We start from the raw sequence: 27,548 nt of genomic DNA, 5'->3' as shown, positions 1-27,548 counted from the left end.
TTATGGAGCTACATCGTGAAATTACAACACAGAATCATTGATGATCATTTTTGGTCTTAAAGTAATCATCGTCATGATCTAGCCTAGATCTTTTATGATTTCTTGCCAAGTGGATTTTATACTTCTGAATCTTTGAACTAGCCAAACAGATTAAACTTATATCACATTTGAGTAAATAAACCTATATTCACTCAAATCCAGGTGATATAATAAAGTCATAAAATATCTCTTTAGCTTTGAACTCTATTGTCTAGGCGTTCTAACAATAGTTCATATCTTTTGTTACTTTCAACAAGTAAGACTAGCTTGTCTTGAATTGATCTAGAAATCAATCAACTTTCAAAAGTCCATCATAATAGAGCTTTAGAACGTTAACTTGTTGATATGGTCTAAGCAACAATGCCAAAGATTAGTAGAACTCAAATCAAGGGGTTGATTTGAACCTAGTAAAGTTCTTATTGTTAAAGAGTTTGTTTGTTTTAATCAAGCATATTGACTAAACCCGTAAATGACCATTTCATTCAAATAAACAAACAAACATTGTTTTTTTTTCTTGAATGTGAGTCTTTCTGTGTTTGAAAACAGAAATTTAGGTATGCTGATTATGGAACAAAATAGCCATTAAGTTCCAGCCTTGAGAGGACTTAAAACAAACCAGATGACCCTACAACTATTGTAGCATTACCATGCTTCATTTCCCACTTGTAGGCCATATGTGTAGCCTAGCTTCCATTGTTTGAGTTATTACCGAAGTAAGAACCTCAAGCGGTATATGATACCAAGGAAGTTTGATTGCTAGGTCACTTCTCTTTAAACATAAACTTATAGGTAGAAACGGAATCGTAAATTCCTTTTATTTGTTCCTTGTTTTCCTATTTCTTGTACCCTTTCTTATAGCCTTATGAATTTAATTCTCTAGTGTTAACTTTTATATTTTGTTAGACATGTCCAATGTCACTCCAACAAAGTTCTTACCATTTTATTTATGTTGAATATTCTTTTTCAACTATATGATCTTACCAGAAGCTTCTAAAGTTCTCTAAGCATCGATCTATTCGAATGTCTAGGGACTAGACTCATTCGAGAATTAAATGGACAAAGATGTTAGGTTGTTAACCATTGGTAAAGCTGAGCGTTTAAACTCAATGCTTTATGATCTCAAAACTACATTGTATTTTGAATTCACAAGCACCAATCAGTTTTCCATTCGACTTTGATACTCGAAAACAACCATAAAAGTTGCTAAAAGAAACGTACATTTTAAATTGCTCATTTTCTCTCATTTCCGTGAATCGTTCTTGGATTCACTACCAATCGAGGAAATTTACTATTACCTTTCTAAAAGGATTTACTGCAGTGCAAGATATTTAATTATAAACAATAATTAAAACATACTGTAGACACCTACTTTTGTCCCCATTCCCGAAAGGGAAAGGTACGATGGTGAAAACATAAATCTCCACTTGACAACGCATCTCCTATAAAATAAACGAATCTCAATTCCCCTTTTCATTTCACCCGAAACCTGCTATTTATGGAAACCTGCTAAAAATAGTAACTACCGTAAAGGGTAGCTTCTAAAAGTGGCAAGACATAAATGATAGAAACCTGTCAGAATTAGGTGTTGCACTCCGACGTAAATCCTAAATGAGATAGAAAACTGCGAGAATCCTATTCCTAATATGATTCGGAAATAAGAGTTACGTATTAATTAAAATCCTAACGAGCCTAGAGTTCGTAACGGGCCCAGACGCATTCCGTCATGAAATTGATACGCACTAAAAGACTCGATTAAGTCTCAAACGCTACGGATTTCAGGAATCCGAATCTGACTAAGAAAACAGCCCAGACCCTATTTTCAACGCCTGGCTCTGGGCCCTGAAAATACCTGGGTACGTGTTTTTTCCTAATTCTTTGTGGATTAGAACTCTGCAATTCTATCTTTCCACGAACTCTCCCCTATAAATACAGCCCCAAATTCGACGTGAAAAGGACACAACAACACACAATTCATATTCTGAGTATTGACTCCAACCCTTAGCCTAAGCCTCACGTTGCGAAATTGTTCACGCGTTCTGTCGCAATCGATCCATAAATCTAACAGAACGTATCCTGTCCCATAATTTGAGATTCGTTAAATAAAAAGGAGAAATAGCAAAGTCAAAGTGGTTAGTTTTCTGAGAACCGTGACGCACCTCTCAAGGGTGCGTCGTAATGTGTCCCTTTTCGATGATTTAACTGCTTTCCTCGCCCTTTTTATGAACTGTTAAACTAACTAAATCTGATTGTTCTATCACGCCTAACAAATATAATATTTTTGGGAAATTGGATTATCATGCTAGGTCCCTTAATGCAATCTAAATCAGATAATCGCGATCGAACTAGTATTATATGTTGCATATTGCTAAAATCAACTCAGATTAGTTTAATAGTTAACGCATGTCCCTTCAATTATTTATGCTGAGCTAGTAAGGATATCCTGCCTCTGGAGTTATCGACGAGCGAAGTACTCCTCTCGGTAGTTACAGTCCCCCGAACCCTCAATCTCTACCTTGCGGGTGTATGTTGAGAGATCCCCACACCAGGGATCACAAGGGAACCTACGGCCGTCGTGGTCAAACATAATTGCACTCCCTTTATGTCACGATAACCGAGTTTGTCAGTTTTTCTCATTGTCGTTAAAAACTGAATGGCGACTCCTATATTACTAGTCTATTGGGTGTAAACTCACAGGAAATCCAATTACACTTGATTGAATAAAAAAGAATCGTCACACCCACAAGGGAGGAGGTCACGCATTAGCCTCGTGCTTTTTCGACTCCCTCACAGTGGCGACTCTGCTGGGGATAGTGAAGGAAATACTCGTGCTTGTAGATAATCAAAATAGCCGAAGGGTGAAACGATCCTACCTCGCGTTTATTTCCCCATCAAGTTGGGACGACCTGAAAAATCAGCATATTAATGTGAACGGGCAGAACCGCATAACGAATCTCGGCTCCCTCGGGAGTTGGGACTAAGGATACCTTTTTCGTCAATAGGGGGGTGCATACGCCGCGCATGTTGCCCACTCGGTACTTGTGCAGGTAGTACACCTATCCCGAACCCAATCGCTCGCTCATTAGGTCCCTCTCGCCTGCATGCCCCCTTGGCTTGCACTTGCGGGTTGGCCTCTTGAGCGAAATTCGTCTGTTGAAGACACTACCTCGACCGGGGCATGTGTTGGATCTACGATAGAAGCGGTACCAAGCCAGGCGCAAATACTACCCATAGAAGCCTATCATAAACTACGTGACATATTTAATTTTCAAATCCATGTTTGTAATGTAGTTATGTGTAGCGAACTATGTGACTATGTTATGATTGTGCGTACGAATAATGCTAGACAAACTATCCTAGAAAAACCAACGACTTTAAAAATTGCCCAAACATTCATAAACCAATTGGCCAAAGAGTTATACCATAATACGTGTTCCACAAACCCGAACGATCGCCACAAAAATAAGCGACGCTCGGGATGGCCTGTAACGAATCCCACAAACGCTGCACAACGCGTAAAGGACGTTATTAGGCAAGCACGCAAATCGAAGTCGCATAAACAAAAGTAGACGCAAACAGAAAACGAGAATCAGCCAGGGACGCATTTTCAGCGCCCCTGGCTGGGCGCCAGAATTTCTCACGCCCGACGCTGGGCGCTGAAGTTGCTGCTTGGCCTATTGGTCAGGCACAGCAGCCTCGGTGCCCGCGCATGAAAAAATATACGTAGCAAAATAAAAACTTTTCGTTAAAATTGCTACGAGGGCGTATGAAAAAGCACTCGATTCTAAAAGCGACTAAAAAAATAAATAACTCTTTGTGTCGTTGTTAGGCCTCCTACGACGATAATTCTCGGCACCAAAACCGAGCATGCTAATTAAAGGACCTTGAATGTCACATGGGCAAAATATTCAAAAAAATATGTTCGAATAAAGTCTTCAAGAAAAAAAATAAATGTTCAAATAAATCCGAGTCTAGACTAGGCTATGCCAAAGTACAATCTAAATCCTAAGTCTTAGTTGTCTTATCCATAGAATCGGTCCTAATGCTTCGTGTCGTTCTGCAAGTTAAAAGGTTAAACCATATTGAGTCTCCCCTCCTAACATTTAAATCAATAAGCACCCATATGTAATTGTCATCCCTTGCTAAGAATCCACGGCCTCAATACTCTCTCTTACCAATAAAAAGAATATATTATAGTATTTGCAAGATGGAAACAGTCACATTCTGAAAATCATTCCCCCATAGTCGCACAAAACCCCAAAGTGAACCTAAGGTGTCAATACCATTAGCAAAAATTAATGGCCTCAAGGCTTATGATCACATTGGGTCATGACTATCATAGTCCTCTCGAGCCACTCGCTCCTTTAAATACTCCTAAGTACGGACTAAAAGATTTTCCATGAATGCAACATGACGAACCATGAAAATACCCAAATCGACATACCATAAGGCTACCATTGGGGTAAAGCAATACACACTAAGAGGGAAGCCGCACTAATGATTCTAGTCTTGCAAAAATAAAAATTCGATCTCCCCAACTAACTACCTTGCCAATATTAAGCAAATGGCGCATGACAAATGAACACCCAAGGGTTAAGATCTAAAGTGTCAACTAACAAAAGTTTTGGTCCAATTAGCCTAAGTCTGAGAGTTGCTTGGTCAAGTATCATAGGCTTATGCCACGTCATTATTTTGAGTCTAGGCCACCTCCTTATATTCATACACGGGTTATAATCAGAAAGATTAATGAAAGTTCGAGTCTAAATCATAACTTTCAATTAAATCCCAGAAACTGAAGTCTGAAAAGAAACAAAAAAATTATTTTCGATGTAATTCTTTCGTTAAATTTCAATAGGGTAAAAACAACATTTTGAATCTACGCTATTTGCACATTTTAAGAAACGACTAAATATGTTTGCAAAGTAAGACAATTTAAAGGTCCACCCTAGGCCTATCGAACGAGGCTCACTCAGTCTCGCCTCGTGACTCAAACACCACAACCATCTACCTCTTAGCCCAAATAAATTTTTTTTGAAGGATTTATGTTGGGGAGAAATCCCAAGCAAAAAGAGAAAATAGAAAGAGGAAAGGGAGAGCGAAAAGAGCGAGCCATGAAGTACTTAGCCCGTACCTCCCAAAGTGCGAAATTTACCCAAGTAAACGAAGGGAAAGAATTGAGTTAGCCCGTACCTCCCAAAGTGCGGAATTTACCCAAACAACGAAGGAAAAGAATTGAGTCAACCAATCCAAATCATGCCACAAAAGCTACATAGAGTTCTACGATGTCTACCCTTTCCAGTCCTTATGTTCTTAGACGCCTTCGCTCTGGGGCCCCTGTTCAGCTCATTTAACCCATCCATGTTCTCATTGCCATAACCCAAGAAACCATTACCTCAACTCTTGTTCTTGAACTTGTTGTCAACTGCAAACCACGCACGGCCATTGACACGTGCGTCATACCCATCATTTCCAAAGCCCAAACCCGCTCTTACACCACCGTTGGCATAATGACCATATAACTCGTTTAGATACATCCCGTTGATATACCCTTGAGCCGTCCCCATGCTATTCATTGGCCTTGGTTGATGTAATCCTCATGCTCGACTAATACCTATACAACCTATCCTATCTCATTTAACCCATCTTTCAAGCCGTCTTGAGTCACAAAAAAAAAAGGAAACAAATGAAATTTGCAAAAAAATAATAAAATGTGAATAATAAAAAAGAAACTTTGCAAAAGCGCCTCTAAAAGTCTACATAGAAAAACGAAGCATTTAGCGCACCAAAAAAGATCCGCCCAGAAGTCATTTTCAGCGCCCAGAGCTGGGCGCCGAAATCTTTAGCGCCCCAGCCTGGGTGCTGATTCTCTCTGCTTGCTAAAAATTTGTCCAGAAGTGCTCGTCATTTTATCCGCACATGCACGGAAAAATAACGAACACTTGGAGGGGTACAACACGTATTTAGATATACGTACCACCAAAAACTAAATGTACTCAAAAAAAATATAAAACAAATCTTTGGCTTACGGCAAAGCAGCAGATTAAAATAATAATAAACTTCACTTATTCTACCGTTTCAAATAATATGTTTCCACCTCAGAACATACGTATCGAATTCGGCATTCTAAGAAACCATTTTCTAGGCTAAGAACTACGCAAGACCTGAATCCAAATTAAATCTATTTAAGGCGGATACGTAGGCAATCCATGATTCGGTCCAACCAATTTGCAAAAATGTTAAAGCCTATAGAATAACAAGAATAAGAAATAGAGTCCCTTATTGAAATTTAATTACTTGCAATCCAAGTCGAAAGAAAAATTTAAATCAAAGGAAGAATCCAAGTCATCAAAATGCCAAAATTAATGAGCACACATCGAAAAATAATAAGGGCACGTACCCTTGCCAGAAGGAGCACTCACACTCCTAGGCACTTAGCCAAGACTCAAAAAGATCGCTTTGCCTCAATTGAATAGGGGGCTAGCGCAAGCGTCCATGACCTCTAAAGTACTCAACTTGACCCTCCCTAAAGCGAACTAACTCACCTAAAGACTTTCTTTCACCACTAGACATAGTCGTTCGCTTAAAGACCTTCTTTCACCACTAGACACAGTCATAATCGCCAACAAGTAGTAAAGGCAGTAAGCTTGCAATGAAGAGGATTGTTCTACGGCATCACCCAATCGTTCCTTTGAACTCAGGGCACCCATTTATGGTAATTCGAATGCTTGCTAATCCCCTTTGAAAAAAATCAGACATTGTCAATAGGACTTGGCACCTAACCAAGGCTCACCCTACTCAGACATATGACACGGGCATCTAAAATCGAAATCTGAAAGCATCATTAATGGGAAGATATAATACCAACTGGGGGCTAAAAAAATTGAAGTGAAAGAGCTCGGGAAAGAACTAAGTATACCTTGACCTTTTGTACGGACATACACCAAGTAAATCTAATTTGACAACGGTTTATATTCCCGCAATTTTGGAAAAGATGGCCCTAAAAGCCTAAAGCATATGCCAAACGGGCACAAGTAATATCTTGACGCCTGCACCCTGGCTTCCAGCAAATCCTTAGACAGCATTCCAAAAATCGTTACAGTATTTTGATTCACTCATGTAATCCTGTACGAACCCTTCTATAAGTCAACCTACTTAGGACACCTCGGATTGTACACAATAGGACTCGGATTTTAAATAATTTCCAAATGATTTTTAAAGACTTCTTCGAACATAATAAAGTGTCGTTGGTTTAATCTAAGTATGCGTTTTTCTTCCGATGTTGCAAGTGAGTCAAAAAGATTTCTAAATATGATTATGGGTAAAGAAAGGCACCTAACTTTTGGTCAAGGCACACTTCCACATGTTACTACCTTGACCATGGCGATATCGCATAATACGACATTTACAAAAGAAGTAGCAGGTCACTACTCGAACGTACCTCGCACTAAACGAGTCTGGTTCAAACTATTCATGATCCATGTCACCATGAATGCACAAAAACGTATGCAAGGCATTATAGCACCAAGCCAATCCCGTAGCTACAGTTAGAGGCTTGAGAAAAACACTCTAAAAATGCTCGAAATGACGATTTCATCGCAAATTCTCGACGCTAATGCTATACATATGTCACAGGGGCTCAATCCTAAGCTTTAATCGTGAAAAACGAACCTTAGAATGGCTACAACCCCTCCCAAATTCTAAAGCCCTACTTAGAATATATAAAGTCACCCCACTATCAAGGGTAACTGAAAATCGCGAGTCCGCAAAACTCCGATCAAACCACTACACATAACGCCTGCCCTATAAAGCGCCCGTTACACAGTCTACATCGTTCCAAAGCAAAAGCGAAAGAAAAAAAAATCAAGGAAAAGAACTGTCAAAATATACCCAAAAATCATTTTCAACGCCCAGAGCTAGGCGCCGATATCTTTAACGCCCCAGCCTGGGCGCTGAATCTTTCTGCTAGCCATGTTTTACCCAGATATAAAAATAAGAAATAAACACCTATGAATCCTCGCATCAAACGAAGTAATAAGCCGTGCAAACCCACGCAGAAGGTGCTACACTTGTTCGAGCACCTGAGCCAGGCGTGATGAAGTACTCCAATGCAAAAAATAAATCCCAACACCTGGAGGAATGTTCTAAGACACGTTGTTAGGCCACACAAGCCTACGTCGCACCATAAGTTCAACCATCCCACGGTACAAGTCTAAAAAAGGAGAGTAAGGCATATTGCACTAATGTAGGCACGACCAAGAGCACGTGTAAAAGGGGCAAAAACTACTCATCGCCCAAATTCAAAATGCAAGCCACACGATTTCTACATTAAGGATTAAAAGGTAACCAAATATTACTTACCACGGAAGGGATAGCTCGCACCTATACGAGCGGAACCCCAAGGCATCTTTCTCTAAAGAACCTACAAAATCGTACGCCAAAAGAAAGCATCCCAACATGCATACTTGGGGGCTCCAAGCTACGAAACAACCATAATAAAAAAAAAGGTCTCGAAGCAAATGTTTGAACAATCGAAAGGGCACGATGTTTGAGCCCACTTCATGAACGGGCCTGAACCCTATCAAGCTTCTAAGCAAACTATTCACAATCAGTCATTGCTCAAAAAAAAAAATGATTCAAGCAAACTGATTAATGGACCGCACACAACGGCCATTCTATGAACACTCGTTCGCACATACATGTCATCATTCACGAACGCATTCAAAAGAAAAAAAATATATATACAAGAGCGATCAAAATCTTACGCCTCAAGGTATGTTCCTCGGGCCAAATAGACTCGCCCAACAATTGCAATAAATGTACGCCTTAAGAGCAACAGTTCCTTAAAATAATCGCCCCAAAGCGACAAGCACCGTAGTCCACCAATCGGCTACGGCTTCTCAAGAAAATCATCACGTTCTAAAAATAAAAGAAAAAATAAAAGAGAAGAGAATACATAGAATTTCCAAGTGACATAAACGAATGAACAAAAGGCCAACTGTGTCATCAAAAGACCAGCCCAAACAACACTTTCAACGCCCCACCTGGGCGTGAATTATTTCAACGCCCAGGCCTGGGCGCCGAAAATGAACCCAGGCTAAAAAAAAAGGGCCCTAACTTCTATTGGGCCCTGCCGCATCCATTCGACTCGAAAATTGCCGATTTCCTTACTGAAAGTCGCACCTCACGACTTTGTCAAGAGTAGCACACCACTACGAAAATCGCTCGCACTTACGAGCACGATCCCAAACACGATCAAAGAGATTACAAAGTGCGTAGGAACCTCTTTGACAAAAAATGACCGTCAAGCACGAGTGCTTGGGGGCTCGAAAGAAAAACATATATCTTAAAAGAAAGTATGCAAAGTTAAAACAATATTCCCAGACTACGCTGTACGAAGTCCCGTGTTTGGATGTCTCAAAAAATAAAACCGGATTACGACCTCGAGACAAAGGTCGCCGTTGATACTCATACATAGTCCCCTAATCAAGGACCCAGGTAGTGGCAAAATTGAGCCAAAAAGACTAGCTCAAAACCATGAAAAGGTGATGACCACGAGACTATGGTCCGTCTAAGCACGTTGTCAACCCACATTCAGGTTACAACTAAATCCGAGCATCCCTCGAAAGAATTCGTTCTTGCAAGAATGAATAAAAGAAATTCTCAAAAGAAATCACGACTTGCCCACCTCAATCGGGCATGATCGCGCCACGAACCACGCGAGTTCCAAATCGAAAAGACGAATTCAGGGGCGTCCACCCTTAGCGGACAGGGCTCGCCCACCTTCAGCGGGCGGGGTCTGCGTCACTAGCCGCGCAGGTCCTCAGTTTTCGAAAAATAAAGTCTTCAAATTCAAAATAGGCTCGCCATCTTCAGCCGGCGGGGTCTACGTCACAAACCACGTAGGTCCTTATTTTCAAAAAAACACAAACAAATTTCAAAATAGATTCATCCACTTCTATCGGACGGGGTGTCCACCCTTAGCGGACAGGTTCGCCATCTTTAGCCGGCGGGGTCTACGTCACAAACCGCGTAGGTCCTTATTTTCAAATTTCCAAAACAGATTCGTCCACTTCTATCGGACGGGGTGTCCACCCTTAGCGGACAGGCTCGCCATCTTTAGCCGGCAGGGTCTACGTCACAAACCGCGTAGGTCCTTATTTTCAAATTTCAAAAAACAGATTCGTCCACTTCTATCGGACGGGGTGTCCACCCTTAGCGGACAGGCTCGCCATCTTTAGCCGGCGGGGTCTGCGTAACTAGCCGCGCAGGTCCTTAGTCGCTGCAGCGATAACTTTTTCTGGTTTTCCCTTTTCCAAAAATTAAAAAGATTGGTTTTCCGTTTTTTCCAAAAAGAGCGATGTGCTGGATTTTCCTTCGTTTTACGTCCCATAAAAACAAGGGGGTTTTCTCGTTTAGCTAGCCCTGAAAATGAGGATCTTTAAAAATATTTTTACCTCGTGATTGGGTTTGGCCAGGCCCAATTACACTTTATAGCTTTGATTTCGAAAACATCTGTAGCTACTCCCAATGACAAAGTGAGGGAGTTTCTACGCCTCTGTAGCTACTTCCAATGACAAAGTGAGGGAGTTTCTACGCCTCTTTAGATACTCCCAATGACAAAGTGAGGGAGTATTCTATACTATCCGTTGACAAATCCCAATGACACGTGAGGGATATGTCGACATTTCAAGTGATGACCCTTAAGTCAAATGTTATCACTCGGGGGCTCATGAGACCCTCGCCAAAACAGGTCACTATGGCTTGTGCGACGCACTCCGTCTAATACTTTGACCATCGTCTTACTCCAAGACTTAGTCAAAGTGGGGGCTAACTGTAGACACCTACTTTTGTCCCCATTCCCGAAAGGGAAAGGTTCGATGATGAAAACATAAATCTCCACTTGACAACGCATCTCCTATAAAATAAACGAATCTCAATTCCCCTTTTCATTTCACCCGAAACCTGCTATTTATGGAAACCTGCTAAAAATAGTAACTGCCGTAAAGGGTAGCTTCTAAAAGTGGCAAGACATAAAAGATAGAAACCTGTCAGAATTAGGTATTGCACTCCGACGTAATTCCTAAACGAGATAGAAAACTGCGAGAATCCTATTCCTAATATGATTCGGAAATAAGAGTTACGTATTAATTAAAATCCTAACGAGCCTAGAGTTCGTAACGGGCCCAGACGCATTCCGTCATGAAATTGATACGCACTAAAAGACTCGATTAAGTCTCAAACGCTACGGATTTCTGGAATCCGAATCTGATTAAGAAAACAGCCCAAACCCTATTTTCAACGCCTGGCTCTGGGCGCCGAAATCTTCGGCGCCCAGGCCTGGGCGCTGAAAATACCTGGGTACGTGTTTTTTCCTAATTCTTTGTGGATTAGAACTCTGCAATTCTATCTTTCCACGAACTCTCCCCTATAAATACAACCCCAAATTCGACGTGAAAAGGACACAACAACACACAATTTATATTCTGAGTATTGACTCCAACCCTTAGCCTAAGCCTCACGCTGCGAAATTGTTCACGCGTTCTGTCGCAATCGATCCATAAATCGAACAGAACGTATCCTGTCCCATAATTTAAGATTCGTTAAATAAAAAGGAGAAATAGCAAAGTCAAAGTGGTTAGTTTTCTGAGAACCGTGACGCACCTCTCAAGGGTGCGTCGTAATGTGTCCCTTTTCGATGATTTAACTGCTTTCCTCGCCCTTTTTATGAACTGTTAAACTAACTAAATCTGATTGTTCTATCACGCCTAACAAATATAATATTTTTGGGAAATTGGATTATCATGCTAGGTCCCTTAATGCAATCTAAATCAGATAATCGCGATCGAACTAGTATTATATGTTGCATATTGCTAAAATCAACTTAGATTATTTTAATAGTTAACGCATGTCCCTTCAATTATTTATGCTAAGCTAGTAAGGATATCCTGCCTCTGGAGTTATCGACGAGCGAAGTACTCCTCTCGGTAGTTACAGTCCCCCGAACCCTCAATCTCTACCTTGCGGGTGTATGTTGAGAGATCCCCACACCAGGGATCACAAGGGAACCTACGGCCGTCGTGGTCAAACATAATTGCACTCCCTTTATGTCAGGATAACCGGGTTTTGTCAGTTTTTCTCATTGTCGTTAAAAACTGAATGGCGACTCCTATATTACTAGTCAATTGGGTGTAAACTCACAGGAAATCCAATTACACTTGATTGAATAAAAAAGAATCGTCACACCCACGAGGGACGAGGTCACGCATTAGCCTCGCAATTTTTCGACCCCCTCACACATCCATTGAAGCATGCAAAGTCTAAAACATTTATCATGAGTAATAACTTGAAAATTAAAGAAATCATGCAATTTAGACAAGTTATTGGCATTTTATTCAAATTTATTGTTCCAGCAGGTGTGAATAAAATGATTCCAAGATCATTTAATCATTGAAGAATTAAGCACATTATGTATTTAGACTCAATTCTAAAATATTTTAGGTAAGAAAAGCCTTTGCTAATAGTTTAGAAACTACTCTTGGTTGATAGGTACGTCTAAGAACTTATTAGGTAAACCTATCACATTTGCCACGACATAAAAGGACTCCTTACTTTTATCGTTGAGTTTCACCAAAACTAACATGTACTCACAATTATTTGTGTACCTTACCCCTTTAGGATCAATAAGTAACACCTCGCTATGGCGGAAAACTATTACTAAGATTGATGTAAAGGTTTATCCAAGTAAGTGTTATTTTGGCATGGCACCTTTTACCTCAATTTTAAAGTTTGGAACTTAAGGCTCTTACTATGTTGGTTAGATTTTAAGTGACCTAAAATCCTTAATCATGCAACATAATCAAGCCATAATCTCATGCATAAGATATAAATGTGATCTAGTATGGCCCGACTTCATCTTGAAGCTTCAACTTCAAAGTCCGTCTTGAAAATGGATTGGAAACTCCGTCTTGAATTTCACCATGGGAGGCGCCATTCTTCAAATAGGATAAGCTATAATTAAACTAATTACAACTATTTGATGGTACGCAGACCATATTTAAATTGAAAAAACTTTGGTGCATTAGACCAATATTACATTCAAATTAATGGTACGCAGACCATATTTACAATCCTATTTGGGCCATACTAGTCACTTTCAATAACCTGCAAAACAATACATATACAATATATACCATTCACCCATTCATTATCATGAATGGCCCACATAGCTGGTTAGTAGAACATATTATGCATCACATAAACATTTGCAGCAATTAATCAAGGGTTCCAATAATCTACCAATTATTCAATCCTTATTAATTCTAATCAAGTTGTTTTAACCTTAAAGGATTGTAGACCTAATTAAGAGTTTATGACTAAAAGACTCCCACTTCAACCAATAAATTTACATGCTTTACTAATTTTAAACATAAATTGTATTTCCTAGTCTAACCGGAAACATACAAATTTAATTAAAATTTAAAGCTCATAGAAATTTATAATTTAATCCTTTAATTTATTTTCAGTTGAATTAAATGAATGAATTTAAATTAATTCAAGGTTTTAATTTTAGTAAAATAATTAGTATAAATTAGAATTTATAATAATTAGATTATTCAAAATTAAATTCCGAGAAAACAATTTAAATTACGAATTTTAAAGTTAATTAAAATCGTTTCCGAACTGAAAATTCAAAATTAAATTCAAAACGTATCAATCGTAACACGACGAGGCACTTGGGCTTGCGCCCAAGCCCCATCGAGTCATGAGGCAACAACGCCCCATCGACTGATCGCTAGGCACGAACGAGCAGGTCACACGCATCGCAGCCATGCCAGGCCACGCTGCGGGCAGCCCGCATTGCACAACGCTAGTGCTCTGCTCGCTGGGCGAGGCAGCGCGCGCTGTGTCGCAGCACGCTCGCTGCCCACACGCGACTGCTCGCCTGGCACTCGCATTGCCCATCGCCCCATCGCCCATCGAGCCACACACGCCCATCTCCCTTGCTTCGCGCGCACGCCTTTTGCTTGTTGCTCGTTGCATTCGTACCGCACGGGCGACGAGCTCCCTTGCTCGTCGTCGCGTGCCCGCACTATACAACACCCCTTAAGGGTAACACGTAGCGTCCTTTGCTTTGTGCGTGCAACATTCATGAGAGAATTTCATAAAAATTAAAACTTTTAATTCAAATTTATTGACAAATTAATAAATCATATTAATTTCATAAATTTAGGGGCAAAAATCGAAAAATTATCAATTAATTAATTTTCGATTATTGTGGATACAAGTCTAGGTCATAGAAATTTAAAATTTATCAAAAATTAACAATTTTTATGGTGGTTTTTAATCATGGATGCCTAATTAAATCGTCAATTAATTATGAAAATCAAATCAATTCTAAATTATTCGAATTTCAACAAATTAATTACAATTTCAAATTAGGTTGTATAATTAACAAGCTTAGGCATTCAAATTTGTTAAACATATACAGTAGGTCAATCAAAAATTCAAGATTTAACAACAAGAATCGCAAATATTTAAATTTAACATCTTAAAATTTACAAACATTGCATTCGAAAAACTAAAACCTCCAAAAAGTCATAGTTAGGCTTCGAATTTGGGAATTCTAGGTTCGACCGAAATTAGTTTTTTGTCAAAATTTTAGAATGCCTTTTACATGCGGAATTGACACAAAAATCACTCGATTTCGTTGAGTAACGAAGAAACTGCCGAAAAACTGCGTACATATAATTAAATAAACGCAAATTTGCAATTAATTACAATTACGAAAATTAATCACCCCTTTAATTCCTTGCAAATTTATAAAATTTAACCATGTTAAGAAATTATTATGGAATTAATTAGAGGCTCGTGATACCACTGTTAGGTTATGATACATATAAATGAATATAAATCATGCGGGAAAACCATAAATGCCAGGATTCCAAATTAATTGCCACATAACAATTAACATAATTTAGGATGCATACTCTTTGTAGCGTGCCCTCCCTTGCTGCGCCCGAACCGAACAAGAACAAGTCTTTAGGACTCCAAGTGTCGTCCCTCCATAGAAAGTCCACAGCACGTCCGGATCCGCCTTAGGTTTAATTAATTAGAATCTCCCCAAAGGTACTATGTATTTTCGGTTATTATGAAGCAAATAAGTGACTGAATTTTATGCCTAAAATTCTCTTGAATACTTAGAAAACTCGTTATAAATTGTGAGCATTGATCACCTATTTATAGGGTATGGAAAAGGTATTGGAATCCTACTAGGAAACGAATTAATTAATTTGAATTTAATTAAAACTCAATTTAGTTAATTTATCTAGTAGACATAGGAATTTAATCTTTAAACGAATCCTACATGGTTTAGGTTTCGTACGCAAGCGCACACGAGCATGACCCTCATGCGCGCAGGCCATGCCCGCGCATACGCAAAGCCCACGCAGCTATGAAGCCCACGCGTTGCTGCCTTGTGCTCGCAGCCTAGGCGCGCGCTGGGCCTGGCGTGGCCTTGCGCTGCTGTGAGGCGCGCCAGGCTTGCTGGACGTGGGCCTGGCTTCGCGCTGGGCCTTCGTCTAGCAAGCTCGTCCGATGCTAATTCGTACGACGCGCTTCCGATTAATTTCCCGATTCCGGAATTCATTTCCGAGACGAACAATATTTAACATTTCCGATTCCGGAATTAATTTCCGTTTCGAACGAATATTTAATATTTCCGTTTCCGGAATTATTTTCCGATTCCGATAATATTTCCGATTCTGACAATATTTCCGTTTCCGGCAATATTTCAGATTCCGGTAATATTTCCATTTCCGATAATATTTTCCGATACGTACCATGTTTTCGTTTCCGGCAACATCTACGACTTGGATAATATTTATATTTCCGATACGATCCATATTTCCGTTTCCGGCAATATCATCGTTTCCGGAGTATTCATTATTTTCCTTTGACGATCTCAGCTCCCACTGAAACCAAGATTTGTCGATTCCGAATATCCATAGATGGAGTATTTAATGCCATTGACAAAAGGAAAGGAAAACAAAGAAAAAGGAAAGAAAAAGGAAGAAAAGAAGAAATCACACAAAAGGAAAACAAAAAGAAACAAAAGAAAACAAATTAAACTAAAAGAAACTAAAATCAAATTAAAATCAAAGAAACTACTATATACAAGTGCACACAATGGCATGATTTCCAAGACATGAGCATCACAAATAGGCAACCACGCAACAAAACTCCCCCAAGCTTGAATTAGGCCATGTCCCCAAGGCCTAAAAAAAAAAACTATGGAGGGGCACAACTACCCATCCAACCAATGCCCCATATGCAAAATGCCCGTCCCAAAGAATGCATGTGAGATAGAAAGATAGTACGGATATGTCGTGGGAGCAAGTCCCGCAAAGAACCGGTAAAAACCGAACCAAATTCACCGAAAAATCGACGGACAAGGCAATGGTGGAAAGTGTGAACCCACCGCAAAGAAACATACCAAAAACATGCATAAGGTCCGCGGGGTGCCTCCCGGTAGCGCTCGTTTAACGTCATTAGCTTGACGAATCCCCCCAAATTCATGGGGGGTCTTTGAGGTCCAAGGAAGCAAAGGAGCCAATAGGATCACCCATGCAATAGTGTTTGAGGCGATGCCCATTCACTTTGAAGGAACCGGAATCATCATTCCGAATCTCGATTGCACCATGTGGGGAAACCCGAACAACATCGAATGGACCGCTCCACCGAGACTTAAGCTTTCCCGGGAACAACTTCAATCGGGAGTTATAAAGAAGAACTTTCTCCCCCTCCTTGAACTCTCTCTTTCCAATACTAGCGTCATGATATTGTTTAGACCGGGCTTTGTAGATGCTTGCCGAGTCATAGGCATTCATGCGGAGCTCCTCTAGCTCATGGAGGTCAAGCAAATGCCGCTCACCCGCACTAGTTAGTTCAAAAATCAGAGTTTTGATGGCCCACATGGCCTTGTCCTCAAGCTCTACCGGCAAGTGGCAATTCTTACCATAAACAAGCTTGTAAGGAGTCATCCTATCGGCGCGTTGAAAGCCGTTCTATACGCCCATAAGGCGTCATCAAGCTTGATGGACCAATCCTTGCGGTTCTTGGCAACCGACTTTTCAAGAATAGATTTTATTTCCCGATTGGTAACTTCCACTTGGCCGCTAGTTTGAGGATGGTAAGTGACAGGCTAAATCGCACTCCTATCAAAGATAAACCTAACGTTCACCAACTAAAAATATAGCAAGGGAAGCAGGGATCGTATCCACAGGGAAACAATGTTCTTTCTACTATTAATCGGCAATTCTAGACTATTGGGAAACAAGAATATGGATTGATTTGTATTATATAACTAGGACGATAATAAAATAGGAAAAAATCAGATATTAAAAGGTCTAGGGCATAGGTTCACCGATGGACAACATTCCAGGATGACAACAATCGATAATAATCAATAAAACAGTTAATTAGACTAGCGTGCTCTTTCGAATCGATACTAATCATAGACTTAGAATTAACGGGCTCTCGCTACGTATTAATCCCAATTCCACCTATTGACACAAGCCTAAACATCAAATTGCATCTCTCGAATCTTAATTTGATATTGCGAAACTAATACAATCAAACCTGCGCAAATCTAATTGCAAAGTAAATAGGAGCAATCAATAGGAATTAACAGCTAAACCAACAATCAACAACAATTAATCATCCCTTCATATTCGTTCATGGATTCCCAAAACCCTAGAAAATCAACTACTCACACATATTTAAATTAAACCAAGTAAACATATTAAATAAAAGCATGATTGAAATTGAATAATAGAATCATAAATAAAGTAATACCTAAACGAAGAACGAAGAATTAGCTGAAAGATTGAAGCCTTAAATTAATAAAAGTTGAGTAATTGGAAAAATAAAAATTGAAGTTTTAAACTAAGGAATAATAATAATACGAAGTTCGGAGAGAAGTGGCTACTAAAACACTAATTTAATATAAATAGCCTTCCCCTTAAACCTACGGAGAGAAACGAACAAAGGAATACGGTTTGGGGCCGAAAACCTGGCACCCCGGTTTGTGAAAACCTGCCGGTTTTCGGTCCTTCCCAGCATAGAAAACCTACAGGTAGCGAAAACCTGGCACCCGGGTTTGTGAAAACCTGCCGGTTTCGCGCCTAAAATTAAAATCCTCCTTTTCTCAAAACCTGCCGGTTTTCAGAACCCGGCCGGTTTTCGGTGCAAAACTGCAAAAAGTCTCTATCTTCAAAACGTCATAACTCCTTCGTTATTTATCGGAATTAGGCAAATGACCACTCGTTGGAAAGATATTGAAATTTAGAATTCAACCCAATTAAAATCACTGCATTTGGAGTTGTAGAACTTGAGTTATGATCAAAAGAGTAGACGAGTGTCGGTTTTCTACTTCTTTCACTATCCGCTTTGCTCGCAAACTCTTCCAACTCAATGTGTGTGCTCTCGAAAGTACATAATCTCTTGTATTGATTCAAATGAGTAGGAAATGCACAAAAATATGCTAATTCCTATAATGATGAGCCTGAAACTACAAACACACTACAAGGAGCACATTAGTACTAAAAATCGCTCCGAAGAGCTCATTTGAGATAAAAAAGTACTAAGGGACGGGGGTAAAAACACTATAAAATATAAACATATCAGTAAGCTACGTACGCCCACTTTGTGATGAACACCATACTTCCGCAAGAGGGTCTTAAACTTCCCATGGGCAAAGTGGGATCCTCCATCACTAATCAAGGCCCTAGGAACCCCAAAACGCGGAAAGATGATCTTCTTGAAGAGATTGATAACCACTTTGTGATCATTGGTGGAAGAGGCAATGGCTTCCGCCCATTTTGAAACATAATAAACCGCCACAAGAATATAGAGATTTCCATAAGAAGAGGGGAAAGGACCCATGAAGTCGATACCCCACACATCGAACACCTCCAACTCCAAGATGGGATTTTGTGGCATCTCATGTCTCTTGGAAATATTTCCCGTTCTTTGACAACGATCACAAGACTTGGCAAATGCCCAAGCATCTCGAAAAAGGGTGGGCCACCACAACATACTTTGAAGGATCTTGGAAGCGGTTCTATCACCTCCCATATGCCCACCACAAGGGGAAGAGTGGCACATACGAAGAACACTAGTGAACTCCTCATCCGGAACACAGCTCCTTAAAAGGCCATCCGGGCACCGTCTCAACAATGTGAGCTCATCCCAAATATAGCGCCTAGCATCATACTTCAACTTGCGGCGCTCTTGAGTAGTGAGATCTTCGGGGATCGCCCCACAAGCCAAATAATTCACTATGTCAACAAACCAAGGAAGAGATGAACTCCCAATCATGTACAAGGTATCATCTCGCAAAGCATCTTCAATTGGCACCTCATCCGTAGCCTCACCCCCAAGTTCTAGCCTAGATAGGTGGTCAGCCACCACATTTTCGGCTCCTTTTTTATCACGAATCTCGATGTCGAATTCTTGGAGGAGGAGCACCCAACGAATGAGTCTAGGTTTGGCCTCTTTCTTTGCCAAAAGATATCGAATTGCCGCATGATCCGTGTACACAATAGTCTTCGACCCCACCAAATAAGTCCTAAACTTTTCAAAGGCATGCACAATGGCGAGAAATTCCTTCTCGGTCGTGGTGTAGTTGGCTTGTGCTTGATTAAGAGTCTTAGACATATAATAGATCACATGAAGTTTTTTGTCTTTTCGTTGACCAAGGACTCCCCCAACCGAGAAATCACTTGCGTCACACATCAACTCGAAACGAAGAGACCAATCCGGAGCTTGAACTATAGGAGTACAAATAAGGGCACCCTTGATTGTGTTGAAGGCCTTGAGACACGCGGCATCAAAGTGAAAGTCACTTTCCTTTAGGAGGAGGTTTGTGAGAGGCCGAGCAATCAATGAAAAGTCTTTAATGAACCGCCTATAGAATCTGGCATGCCAAAGAAAGGACCGAATCCCCTTAACATTGACCGGGGGAGGTAGCTTCTCTATGACCTCGATTTTCGCTCTATCTACCTCAATACCACGGTGAGAGACCTTGTGCCCGAGAACAATTCCTTCCTCCACCATGAAGTTTCATTTTTCCCAATTGAGCACCAAGTTAACCTTTTCACACCTCTCAAGACACTTTCCAAGATTGATGAGGCACTCATCATAACAAGCACCCCCCACCGAGAAGTTGTCCATGAACATTTCCATTTCTTCCTCGAGCATGTCACCAAAGATACTCATCATGCACCTTTGGAACGTCCCGGGGGCATTGCAAAGCCCGAAAGGCATCCTCCTATAGACAAATGTCCCATAAGGGCAAGTAAATGTAGTTTTCTCTTGGTCTTCCGGGTTTATGGGAATTTGGAAAAACCCGGAATACCGATCAAGAAAGCTAAAATACTTGTGTTTGGTTAGCCGTTCAAGCATTTGATCAAAAAATGGTAAAGGGAAGTGGTCTTTTTTAGTAGAAAGATTGAGTTGGCGATAGTCGATACACATGCGCCACCCGGCTACGGTCCGGGTGGAAATGAGTTCTCCATGTACATTCTTCACTACCGTCATCCCACCCTTCTTGGGGACAACATGGACCGGGGATACCCATCGACTATTTGAAATAGGATAGATAATCCCGGCCGCCAAAAGTTTCATGATTTCCTTCTTAACCACCTCTGCCATAGGTGGATTAAGTTTTCTTTGCCTTTCACGATGTGGGACGGCATCGTCCTCAAGCTCGATATGATGCATGCAAAGTTTTGGCTAACACCCTTCAAATCGTCAATGGTGTAGCCCAAACCCTTTGATGACGTTTCAAAGCATTAGTGAGCTTGAGCACTTGCTCGTCGTCAAAAGAAGAGTTGATAATAACGGGGTAAGAAGAATTTGGACCGAGAAAGACGTACCTTAAGCTCGAAGGTAGAGGTTTTAGCTCTACCTTAGGAGCTTCCTTACCTATACGGCATTCATGATTAACCGAAGCTTCATTTTGATCAAGCACAATCAAGCATTGCTCCGGTTGAGCGCAAGGTGAGGTAGAATCCAATAGTTCCTTGTAGTTCGCCTCTTCAATCCCTAAATCACCTAAGCCTTCTCTATTCAAAAGAGCAAACTCAAGTGGATCGTTAGTAGTGAGCAAGTGCTCATGCATGTCATACACTAAGGGATCAAGATAGTCGACCAAGAAACATTTCTCATTAGTAGAACTAGGATAACTCATGGCCTTATTCAAGTAAAAAAATAAACTATCCTTCCCAACTTTCAAAGTAATTTTCCCTTGCTTGACATCAATAATGGCCCCCGTCGTGGCCAAAAATGGGCGACCAAGAATAATAGGGACATGCACGTCCTCATCTATGTCTAGGACCACAAAATCGACGGGGATCACAAATCCACCAACTCTCAAGGGTACATCCTCAATCTTGCCAATAGGGTATTTGACCGAACGGTCGGCAAGTTGAATGTAATGTTGGTTGGGACAAGATCACCAACTTCAAGCTTGGTATACACCGAATAAGGCATTAGACTAACACTAGCACCCAAATCACACAAAGCATTGCTTATTTCAAGTGTCTTAATAGCACAAGGGATAGAAAAACTACCCGGGTCTTTGAGTTTGGGTGGCATTTGGTTGAGAATAATAGCACTATAATTTTCGGTGAGGTTCACCGTCTCCTTTACGTCACAATCTCGCTTCCCACCCAAGATTTCCTTAAGAAATCTTGAGTAGGTTGGCATTTGTTTCAACGCATTCGTAAAGGGGATAGTGATATGCAATTTTCAAAGAACATCAAGGAATTTTGAGAATTGCACATCTAACTTGTGCCTTATGAGTCTTTGGGGGTAGGGAAGTTTAGGAGTGGGGAGAGGTAGAAGAGTTGCCTCTTTTGGTATAGGAGAATCACCCACGTCATCGATGGGAGACTCCTCTTCTACCACATCATTGTCGCTAGACTCAACGACTCCTTCTTGATCCTTCCCATTGGACTTAGAAACCTTATTAGTTCTAGGAACATCATCTAAAATTCTCCCACTCCTTGTCACTATGGCATTCATTTTCTTAGGAACTTGACTTTGGGGTGGGAGACTAGCATGCACATGATGTTCCTTAATGGTATTAGCAAGTTGAGCTAATTGGGTTTCAATCATCTTCAAGGGAGTGTTGGATTGCTTAAATCCATCATCAAACTCAACATTCTTCTTGACTTGCGCCCCCACAAACGACTCCATGAGAGCCTCAAGATTAGACTTGAGAGACGGGAGCGGTGGAGGTGCATTGCCATAACCACTAAGGTTTGGTCGGAATTGGTTGCCATAGGTCCTCGGTCCATTGAATCCGGGAGGTGGATATTGAGACACACCATATGGACCTCCCGATTTCAATGGATAACCCCCACTAGAGGCACCCCTAAATTGCCCATAAGAGTAGTTGTAACCCCCTCCACCTTGATGGGTGGGATTATAACTACCTTGATTGTATTGGCCTTGATTGCCAAGACCTTGAGATTCACCATAGGGTGCTTGGCCTTGATAGCCTTGCGCCCTATAGCCACCTTGGCCTTGGTTATCATACCCACCTCCTTGGCCATAGCCTTGGTGGGATCCATACATAGGGGGCCCTCTAGGTGCTTGCCTAGCAAAGTATTAATTGTTGGGGTTATCATTTATAGACCTATCATTCAAGGCATGAGCATATTCCATATCAAATTCTCCTTCACAAGAAGGGCCATAGTCCACATAAGACACATTATGAACCAAGGGACAAGCATTGGGGAAATGACTATAATCTTGGCAATTATCACAAAAAGAAGTGCCCGGAGGCATAGTGTCATAGGAACTCACCTTGCTCTTCCCCTTAGTAAGAAGAGTAGCCGAAGGCGGTGGAATTGTTGATGATGATGGTGGTTGACTTGGTGTGCTCTAGCTTTTCCAATCTCGAGCTAAGCTTTTCAATGATCCTAGCTTGCTCCATAGCATATACCGACCCTTTACCATCATCATTCCTACCTTGCCATCGTAGTCCCTTGCACCAACATGCCAAGCTTGATAATTTTGGACCACATCCTCAATTATCTCTTCAATTTGATCCTCGGTCTTGTTCATGATGGGACCACCCGCGCCCACATCTAGGCTCGTCTTTGAGGATGGGCTCATTCCCAAGTAGAAGGTTTGAAGAAAAAACCACTTAAGGATCCCATGGTGAGGGCACTCCCTTTGGTACTCTTTAAAACGATCCCAAGCTTCGAAAAGTGACTCGTGTCGCTTTTGCTCAAAGGATTGGATTTTGTGGCGATATTCCGCCGTCTTCCCATGCGAGTAAAACTTGCTCAAAAACGCACTAGTCACCTCGTTCCAAGTGCGGAGTGAGTTGGGCTTGACCTCCTTGTCAAGCCAATCACTAGCTCCCCGAAGGAGAGAGAAACGAAACAATGTCAACCTTACGTAGTCCGATGTCACACCATTGTGTTTGATTGTGTCACAATAGTGCTCGAATTGTTTAAGGTGCTCGTGGGGTGACTCGTTGCTCTTCCCACAAAAAGGGTGGCTTTGAACCAAGTTGATCAAGGCGGGCTTGATCTCAAAGTTGTTAGCACTAGTTGTGGTGGCTTGGATACCTCACTCTCTTCTTGTTCCACACCCACACTCAAGGATTCGAATCGGTTGTGCCTTGATGAGCTAGTTCGAACATGCCTTAGTCTCCTTAGTGTCCTCTCCAATTCAAGGTCAAGAGGATGGAGGGTCCTTTGACGAGCACGACCCCTATCAAGCATACATACTCAACAAAACCGTGAGTATTGCCAAGGAAAAGAAAGCTAAGCAAGAATGCAATGTTTTTGTATTTTCTAATGATAAATTAGTCTCAACAAAACTCAATAACAACGACCGTTCCCCGGCAACGGCGCCATTTTGATAAGGTGTTTTTCCGTTGTTGAATAGAAATTCACCAAACCAAACAAAATTTATAAACCACTAAACTAACCGGCTATATGGACTATAGCGGCAAGTATAGGGATCGTCCCATAGAAACGGTGGTTATCGAGTTTTAGATATCAAGCTAGCTTGAACAAGAATTTGATTGAATTATAACTAGGAAACTAAAGCTATCGATTAAACGAAATTGAATCAATAAAGGGGAACGCTAGGGAGTCGGGGATAGGCTAGGGAAATCGGGAGAAATGAACTAAACTATCTAGCAATGATGATCATGCAACGACTTGGCGAATAGGCAAATAACATCGAATGACGAACCCGCCACCTCTCGGATGGGGTACGCTAAGCGTCTAATCTACGGAAGAGCTTTCGCCTAATCCTAGACTAAACAAACTTGCATATAATAGGCACAACTATTTTCTTACACAAGATAGGCACACAATCTCTTGCCAAACCTAAATTATGCTTCCAATTTAATCTAATCGAATAGCATTTGCAACTACCACTCAATTAGGCATGGATATCCTATCACCAAATCATATTTAATCACATTAATCAATCAACAATCAATCATCAATTTCCCCTAATTAAGCCCCTAGATTCTCCCTTTTTCCTAACCTAATTCTACTCACTAATAATTCAAAAATTAAGAAATCTATTAATTCTAGGCTAGCAAGCATAAAATTGAAAGATTAGAAAGAGAGAATCAAAGAGTAGAACAACCAATTGAACAATCAACTAGAAAATTAAGAATCAAAGTAACTAAAGTCAAGGCAAAGAAGAATTAAAGAAGCCGAAATTCGAGAATATGCAGCCCGCGCAGCCATTCGGTCGCACATACCCTCTGTGCGACCGAACACAGAAAACCAATTCGAGCAACCATTAAGTCTTGTGCGAGCAAACCAAGCGAAGACCAGTTCCTTCGTCATGTGCGACCCAATAAGAATTCATGTTCGGTCGAATGGTCTTTTCTTGGCCATGTCTTCCTTGAGCACTTGATTTGGTCAAACAGCTGAACATGTGTGGGTGCACGAATTCCTGTGCGGTCGAAAAAAATTCTGTGCGGTCGTTTACCAAATTTGGGGCATTCTGCCTCCCAAATCTAATTGTGTTCGACCGTTTAACAGAACCCCATCGCACAAAGGGGCTTTTGTGCGATCGAACAAAAAGGGCTGTTCGGTCGCACAAAGCTCCTTCTTCCTTAGTGTCATCAGCTCTCCTCTGTTCGGGCGCACGAAAATTCGTTCGGTCGCACAAGCCCTGTTTTGGCTCAATTCTACTTGTTTTCCATCACTTTTCACCATAATCACCTATAAAGCATAAGATGGAAAGAAACTTATAAAAATCATACGAAAACCTATAAAAACTATGAAAAAGCATAATAAACTAACATGAAATCCTAAGCTAAGAGCGACATAAATGTCGCTCATCAAAGGTTCAATCTGAAATTCAAGGATGGAGATCCAAGAAAGATGTACAGGAACCCAAGAAGATTTGAGCTTAAGTTTAGGGGCCATACTAGGATCACATTTAATCTTATGAATTTTATATTACCTCAAAATGCTTATTAAGTTTATGTATGTGGTTAGTTAAGCTATGTGTTCACTTTTAATTAACCAACATAGTAAACTTAGGTCCCAAAATAATATTGAGTTTAAGTGCTTTTCCATACAACACCTATAAACCCTTAGATCAAGAGTTATAGGTTCTGCTAAAGCAGGGTGTTGCTTATAATTTCGGGGATAGTAGGGTAGGTTTTTGAAACTTGCATGTTAATGTTTGGTTTAACTCAACAATTCTATTGAAAGACAAAGTTTTGGGTTTTGAAGCTAAGAGATAGGAAAATACAAAGAGTTGTTAACCTGTCTACCAAGAGTTATATCAGTTATAATTAGTAAAATGTTTACTTACCTCAAATACTATAAATTAAAGTAGCAGGGCCAAAGTCCGTTTGATTGTAGTGGGAGGGGATCTTGGTTAATTCTTTATTCAATGGGGACTTCTAATTTTGAATAAAAGGTAGTAGTTAATTAAATTTGTTTAATTGCTACTTTTGATAAACATTATATTGAATCTTGCTTTACCTTTTATTGTAGTTATCATGTCTGGTGCAAACAACAACTCTACCTTTAACTTGCGCCCTCTAATTGAAAAAGACAAACTTAATGCTACCAACTTCCTACAATGGCAAATGGCTGTGAGAATTGTTCTCAGAGTGAAAGGAAAAGAAAGTGTTCTTGACAATCCTCTCCCTGAACCCCTGCCCGAAAATGCTACTGCAGCTCAAAAGCGAGCTAGACAAACTCTAGAGGATAACTCCCTGCAAGTAATATGCTTGATGCTTGCTTGCATGGAACCAGAGTATCAAAAATGTTTTGATGGTCTGGATGCCTACAACATAATCCAGCAACTGAAAACTTTGTTTAAGAAAAATGCTAGATTAGAGAGATTTGAAGCAAACTGCAAACTTATGGATTCCAAGTTGGAAGAAGGGAAGCCCGTTGGTCCGTATGTGTTCGATTTGATTGGACATTTTCAGACCATGGAGAAATTAGGCTTCCCTTATCCTAAGGACATGGCAACTGACATAGTCATCAGATCCTTGCGTGAAGATTTTCATGACTTTAAGTTGAACTTCTACATGTAAGGAGGGAGGCTACCCTGCAAGAGTTGCATGGTTCGCTGATTCAGGCTGAGCGAAACTTACCAAGTAAACCTAAACATAAGGATTTCTAATGGTTAGTAATGGTAAGCAGTTCAAGAAGAAGGGGGCTTCCATGAAGAAGAACAAGGGCATGGTGGTTGCCAATGATAACTCTTCAACCAAGCCAAAGGCCACTCCTAAGGCTAAGGTAGCTGCTCAACATGAGTGCTACCACTGCCACAAGATTGGTCATTGGAAGAGGAACTGCCCCAAGTATCTGGAGGATAAGAAGCCTGGTGCTTCAACTTCAGGTATCTATGTCATGGAAGTTAATTTAGCTACAACTGCTTCTTGGGTATTTAATACCGCTTGTGGATCTCACATTATTGGTAATGTGCAGGGACTAAAAATAAGTAGGAGCTTGAGCAAAGGTGAAGTGGATCTCCGAGTAGGCAATGGATCGGAGCAAGAGTTGCTGCTTTAGTTGTAGGAGATTATAGTTTACGCTTGCCTTCTGGTTTAATATTAGAACTTTATAATTGTTATTACGTTCCAGTTATTACCAAGAACATAATTTCTATTCCGATTTTTGATTCGGAAGGTTTTTCATTTCAAATTATGAATAATTGTTGTTCAACATATTTGAATGGTATGTTCTATGTCTCTGCTAAATTATCAAATGGTTTATATGTAATAGACTTACAAAACCATATATATCACATAGAAAACAAGAAACACAAACCAAATGATTTGAACCCTACTTATCTATGGCATTGTCGATTAGGCCACATAAGCTCAAAGCGCATAGAGAAACTTCATAAGGATAGAATTCTCAAATCATTTGATTTTGAATCATTTTAAGTATGTGAGTTTTGCTTAATGGGGAAAATGACAAAGTCTCCTTTCA

At 40.5% G+C, this 27,548-nt stretch overlaps 1 protein-coding gene and 1 non-coding gene across 2 annotated transcripts; one reads left to right on the top strand and one right to left on the bottom strand.

The window, feature by feature from the left end:
* Positions 1-21,468: 21,468 nt before the first annotated feature.
* On the bottom strand, positions 21,469-21,804 carry LOC130463094 (uncharacterized). The gene has a single exon (XM_056832131.1). The coding sequence runs from the start codon at positions 21,802-21,804 to the stop codon at positions 21,469-21,471; it is 336 nt and encodes a 111-aa protein (XP_056688109.1).
* Positions 21,805-23,257: 1,453 nt separating this feature from the next.
* Positions 23,258-23,360, top strand: LOC130464683 (small nucleolar RNA R71). The gene has a single exon (XR_008925043.1). It is a non-coding gene; the product is annotated as a small nucleolar RNA R71 (small nucleolar RNA).
* The last annotated feature ends 4,188 nt before the right edge of the window (positions 23,361-27,548 follow it).

This window comes from Spinacia oleracea, chromosome 6 (assembly GCF_020520425.1).
Source record: "Spinacia oleracea cultivar Varoflay chromosome 6, BTI_SOV_V1, whole genome shotgun sequence".
Lineage (NCBI taxonomy): Eukaryota > Viridiplantae > Streptophyta > Magnoliopsida > Caryophyllales > Amaranthaceae > Spinacia > Spinacia oleracea.
Note: the sequence above shows the minus strand (reverse complement) of the source record. Positions and strands in the feature narration are given on the sequence as shown.

Excerpts from the sequence above, each read along its gene's own strand:
- LOC130463094 (XM_056832131.1), bottom strand. The coding sequence starts at position 21,804 with ATGCCAACCTACTCAAGATTTCTTAAGGAAATCTTGGGTGGGAAGCGA.